At 50.9% G+C, this 6000-nt stretch overlaps 1 protein-coding gene across 3 annotated transcripts in view; it reads right to left on the bottom strand.

Moving 5' to 3' along the window:
* Positions 1 to 2490: 2490 nt before the first annotated feature.
* Positions 2491 to 6000, bottom strand: part of LOC137351338 (protein S100-A1-like) — a 78050-nt gene continuing 74540 nt past the window's right edge. For all 3 annotated transcript variants that reach the window (XM_068015778.1, XM_068015780.1, XM_068015779.1), the window contains one exon: positions 2491 to 2726. In XM_068015778.1, the coding sequence (XP_067871879.1) occupies positions 2565 to 2726 (162 nt within the window). In that variant the 3' untranslated portion in view covers positions 2491 to 2564. The remainder of the gene's footprint in view (positions 2727 to 6000) is intronic.

Genomic DNA, 6000 nt, shown 5'->3' with positions numbered 1-6000 from the left:
TGATTTGTGCACATATACCCCCAGGTCCCTCTGCCCCTGCACCCCCTTTGGAATTGTATCCTTTATTTTATATTGTCTCTCCTCATTCTTCCTACCAAAATGTATCACTATACATTACTCTGCATAAAATTTCATCTGCCACGTGGTTCATTATAAGCCCACCGACTCCCACAACTACCTTGATTCTTCTTCACACCCTGCCTCCTGTAAGGACTCCATTCCATTCTCCCAGTTTCTCCATCTCCGACGCATCTGCTCTGATGATGCTACCTTCTACAACAGCACTTCTGATATGTCTTCCTTTTTCCTCAACCGAGGATTCTCCCCCCACTGTTGTTGACAGGGCCCTCAATCGTGTGCGGCCCATTTCCCGCACCTCTACCCTCACTCCTTCCTCTCCCTCCCAGAACTGTGACAGGGTTCCCCTTGTCCTCACTTTCCACCTCACCAGCCTTCACATCCAAAGGATCATCCTCCGCCACATCCAATGTGATGCCACTACCAAATGCATCTTCCCCTCCCCTCTCCTATCAGTGTTCCGAAGGGATCATTCCCTCTGCGACACCTTGGTCCACTCCTCCATTACCCCGACACCTCATCCCATGGCACCTTCCCCTGCAATCTCAGGAGGTGTAATAATTGCCCATTTACCTTCCCTCTCCTCACTATCCAAGACCTCAAACACTCCTTTCAGGTGAAGCAGTGATTTACTTGTACTTCTTTCAATGTAGTATACTGTATTCACTGCTCACAATGTGGTCTTCTCTAGTTCGGGGAGACCAAATGCAGATTGGGTGACCGTTTTGCTGAACACCTTTGCTCAGTCTGAAAGCATAACCCCGAGCTTTCGGTTGTTTTCCACTCCTCCCTGCTTTCATGCCCACATTTCTGTCTTTGACCTGCTGCAATGTTCCAGTGAACATCAATACAAGCTCGAGGAGCAGCACCTGATCTTTCGATTAGGCACTCTACAGCCTTGTGGACTGAACATAGAGTTCAATGACTTCAGAGCATGACTGGCCTTTTTTAAATATTTTATTTTTTACCCATGTGCCTGTTTTGCATGTAGTCAGAGCTGTTCATTATTTCGCAATTAACAGTCTCTCTGGAACTGATGCTTTGCCTTTCACCACAAGCATTAACACACGCTTTTCCTTTTTCCCAGCCAGCTTTGTTATTTAATGTCTCCTGCCCGAGCAAACACCTTCCCCTTTGTTCTCCCCCCCCCACCCCCTCTCCTTCACTTCTTTTCTAACCTTTGCCAGTTCTGATGAAGGGTCACTGACCTGAAACATTAACTTTGCTTCTCTCTCCACAGATGCTGCCAGACCTGCTGAGTATTTCCAGCACTTTTTGTTTTATAATTTAAGTTCTCCATTATAACTACTCCATAGTTTCTGCACCTCTCTGTAATTTCCTTGCAAATACAGATCCCTTTGAAAGTGACTGTGTACAATATGCTTGTCCTTACTGGGAGGTTCAGTGTGACAAGACATCCCTTGTTGATATATGGGTGGGACTTGTTCGACTGGGATTGTACATGCAGCCTGTCCTGATATTTACTGCCCAAATCTAGTGGGTGTTCTCTGAGTACTAGTGCCCAGGGAGTTAGTGTGCCATGTGTGAATCTGTTCAAACTTGGCAGTATGGAAATAGCCGAAAACGGTTAGTCGAGGCCTGTGATTGGTGCATTCTTTTGGCAGGCCATTGGGCTATGACTGTGTCACACCATAAATATTCCCATATCCATAAGAAACTGAAGCTTCCCTATCTCTGTAACCTCCTCCAGCCTCTACAACCCTCCGAGATCTCGTAATTCTGGCCTCTTGCACATCCCCAGTTTTATTCACCTTGACGGCCATGCCTTCAGCTGCCTGGGCCCTAAGCTCTCGAATTCTCTCCCTAAACCTCTCTGTCTCTCTCTTCTCCTTTAAGACGCTCCTTATGTGGCTCAGTGTCAAATTTTGTACGATAATGCTCCTCTGGGGTGGTGCAGTGGTTAGCACTGCAGCCTCACAGCTCCAGGGACCTGGGTTCAATTCTGGGTACTGCCTGTGTGGAGTTTGCAAGTTCTCCCTGTGTCTGTGTGGGTTTCCTCCGGGTGCTCCGGTTTCCTCCCACAGCCAAAGACTTGCAGGTTGATAGGTAAATTGGCCATTATAAATTGCCCCTAGTGTAGGTAGGTGGTAGGGAAATATAGGGAAGGTGGGGATAATGGGATTATTGTAGAATTAGTATAAATGGGTGGTTGATGGTCGGCACAGACTCGGTGGGCCGAAGGTCCATTTTCAGTGCTGTATCTCTAAATAAAAAAAAATGAAGCACCTTGCGGGATGTTTGACTCGGTTAAATGTGTTATACAGATAACACTTGTTATTGTTGTTGAACTTGAAACTATTAGAAAACACTGAAAAAGCGAATGAAATGAAAGAAAGCAGGCAGTCACAGCCTGAGTGTCACCTTTATTGAAGCTGCAGAAACAATGTCCAGAGTTTGAGGGATTATGTTGAGGATTCAGCGCTTGTTTGTGTTCACACAAGCACAAAGCCCCATCGTTTTACTCTTTACAACTTCCCCTGTTTCTTCAGGAGCTCAACAAAGAAGTCATTGCAGGCAATGGTGAGTGCTGTCACCAAGTGAACAAACTCCTGGAAATCCACTTGCCCATCATGGTTCACATCCAAATCTCTCATGATGGAATCCACAGAATTGGGATCTTTCTGATACTGTTGGAAGAAAAAAGGTTAAAACTGACAGCTCGTCCATTCTTCACTCTCTGCCAATCAACAGATATTTCAAGGGAAATCACTCCATAGGGTTGATTGGCCTGTAAAGATAATGTCTCCAGTGCGAATACTAATTGAACTGTACAGACATTGCTGTGCAGAGGCTGCCTCCAGTCTTCATTTAGTGAAATCACAAATGCAAACTTTTCCTGATTGAGGGATAAATATTGGCTGCAGGACACTGGGCAGAATCTCCTTTGTTCTGCTTCAGGATCTATTACTTCCACCAGACAGAGCCTTGGTTTATTATCTCATTAAAGACAGCACCTCCAACAGTGCGGCACTCCCTCAGTACTGACCCTCCGACAGTGCGGCACTCCCTCAGTACTAACCCTCCGACAGGGCGGCGCTCCCTCAGTACTGACCCTCCGACAGTGCGGCGCTCCCTCAGTACTGACCCTCCGACAGTGCGGCGCTCCCTCAGTACTGACCCTCCGACAGTGCGGCGCTCCCTCAGTACTGACCCTCGAACAGTGCAGCACTCCCTCAGTACTGACCCTCGAACAGTGCAGCACTCCCTCAGTACTGACCCTCGGACAGTGCAGCACTCCCTCAGTACTGACCCTCCGACAGTGCGGCGCTCCCTCAGTACTGACCCTCTGACAGTGCGACCTTCCCTCAGTACTGACCCTCCGACAGTGCGGCGCTCCCTCAGTACTGACCCTCGGACAGTGCAGCACTCCCTCAGTACTGACCCTCGGACAGTGCGGCGCTCCCTCAGTACTGACCTTCCGACAGTGCGCCGCTCCCTCAGTACTGACCCTCGGACAGTGCGGCACTCCCTCAGTACTGACCCTTGGACAGTGCAGCACTCCCTCAGCACTGACCCTCGAACAGTGCAGCACTCCCTCAGTACTGACCCTCGGACAGTGCAGCACTCCCTCAGTACTGACCCTCCGACAGTGCGGCGCTCCCTCAGTACTGACCCTCTGACAGTGCGACCTTCCCTCAGTACTGACCCTCGAACAGTGCAGCACTCCCTCAGTACTGACCCTCGGACAGTGCAGCACTCCCTCAGTACTGACCCTCGGACAGTGCAGCACTCCCTCAGTACTGACCCTCCGACAGTGCGGCACTCCCTCAGTACTGACCCTCTGACAGTGCAGCACTGCCTCAGTACTGACCCTCCGACAGTGCGGCGCTCCCTCAGTACTGACCTTCCGACAGTGCGGCGCTCCCTCAGTACTGACCCTCCGACAGTGCGCCGCTCCCTCAGTACTGACCCTCCAAATGTGCGGCACTCCCTCAGTACTGACCCTCCGACAGTGCAGCGCTCCCTCAGTACTGACCCTCTGACAGAGCGACCTTCCCTCAGTACTGACCCTCCGACAGTGCGGCGCTCCCTCAGTACTGACCCTCAGACAGTGCAGCACTCCCTCAGTAGTGACCCTCGAACAGTGCAGCACTCCCTCAGTACTGACCCTCGGACAGTGCAGCACTCCCTCAGTACTGACCCTCCGACAGTGCGGCGCTCCCTCAGTACTGACCCTCTGACAGTGCGACCTTCCCTCAGTACTGACCCTCCGACAGTGCGGCGCTCCCTCAGTACTGACCCTCGGACAGTGCAGCATTCCCTCAGTACTGACCCTCGGACAGTGCAGCACTCCCTCAGTACTGACCCTCGAACAGTGCAACACTCCCTCAGTACTGAGTGTCGGACAGTGCGGCGCTCCCTCAGTACTGACCCTCGGACAGTGCAGCATTCCCTCAGTACTGATCCTCGAACAGTGCAACACTCCCTCAGTACTGAGTGTCGGACAGTGCAGCACTCCCTCAGTGCTGTAGCAGTGTCAACCTGGATTTTGTGCTCAAGTCTCTCGAGTGAGACTTGAACCCAGAGCCTTCATGACTCAGAGTTAAGAGAGCTACTCATGAGCCATGGCTAAAAACTAATCTTTGTTTAGATTTAACAGACAGGTGGAAACATTAATGTGGTGATAATTGGAGGATGACTACTACAGTGAGAATGTTGGTTACAGGAGAATGCTGCAACACTAATGCTGGGAGATTGTTTAGTAAACGTATACAAGGGTATCGAGAGGGAAAGTCTCTTCCCTGTTGCAATTATGGGATGTCCTTGAATCTGCTGTGTGTTATGTGTAAGCAGGTTTATATTTTGGTTACACAGCCTGTGCTGGTGACTCTGATTCAATGTTAAACTGGACAAGGAGAGGTTGTGACCTCTTCCCAGTCTAGACACAGTGCAAAGGGTAATTAATGACACTTGCTGGCTTGGCTTGGTGAAGACATTGAATCGGATCCAGTTGTGATGCTCCCACAGTTAACTATCCCTTCAGTATTCAATTCGTGAGCTCACACAAACAATGGGTATTTGGGTGCAGTACCAGAGGGCAGTGGCTCTCCCCCCTCCCCTTCTCTCCTCTCACTTCCTTCACCCTCCCCCCCCTCCCGCCTCCCCCAAGCATTTGACAATTTCCATTGATGATTCTTTCCTGCAAGAACCATAACTCGATCTCAGACAGTTTGTCACCTCAAACATTCATTAAGATCTCACCTAGTAATTATCTCACATTTCTGTAGAAGCTTTAAGCTGCAAATCCCTCTGGGGACTCGGACTGAGTAATGATCAGTATTCCTACTCAGCTCATCCCCGATTGGTGTAAACACCTCAGTCCCGCCCCGTGCCAACGCTGTTCTCTCATTGCCGACAGACTCTTCCCTTAATTATTCCAGCCCTTACACCCTCATTATTCACTGGAAGTTACCACACACATCCCCACCCTAAACACCCTCCCCCATTCCATCCCCCACCCTAAACATCCTCCCCCATTCCATCCAACACCCCAAACCCCCTCCCCAATTCCATTCCCCACCCTAACCCCCTCCCTCATCAAATCCCCCACACCAAACCCCCTCCCCCATCCCATCTCCCACCCCAAACCCACTCCTAATCCCATCCCCCACCCCAAACCCACTCCCCATCCCAAACACCTTCCCCCATTCCATTCCCCACCCCAAACCCCCTCCCCCATCCCATCCCCCACCCCAAACACCCTCCCCCATTCCATCCCCCACCCTAAACACCCTCCCCCATTCCATTCCCCACCCCAAACATCCTCCCCAATTCCATCCCCCACCCCAAACCTCCTCCCCCATTCCATTCCCCACCCTAACCCCCTCCCTCATCAAATCCCCCACCCTAACCCCCTCCCTCATCAAATCCCCCACCCCAAACCCCCTCCCCCATCCCATC

Source organism: Heterodontus francisci, chromosome 36 (assembly GCF_036365525.1).
Source record: "Heterodontus francisci isolate sHetFra1 chromosome 36, sHetFra1.hap1, whole genome shotgun sequence".
NCBI lineage: Eukaryota > Metazoa > Chordata > Chondrichthyes > Heterodontiformes > Heterodontidae > Heterodontus > Heterodontus francisci.
This window is presented reverse-complemented; position numbering and strand designations above follow the sequence as displayed.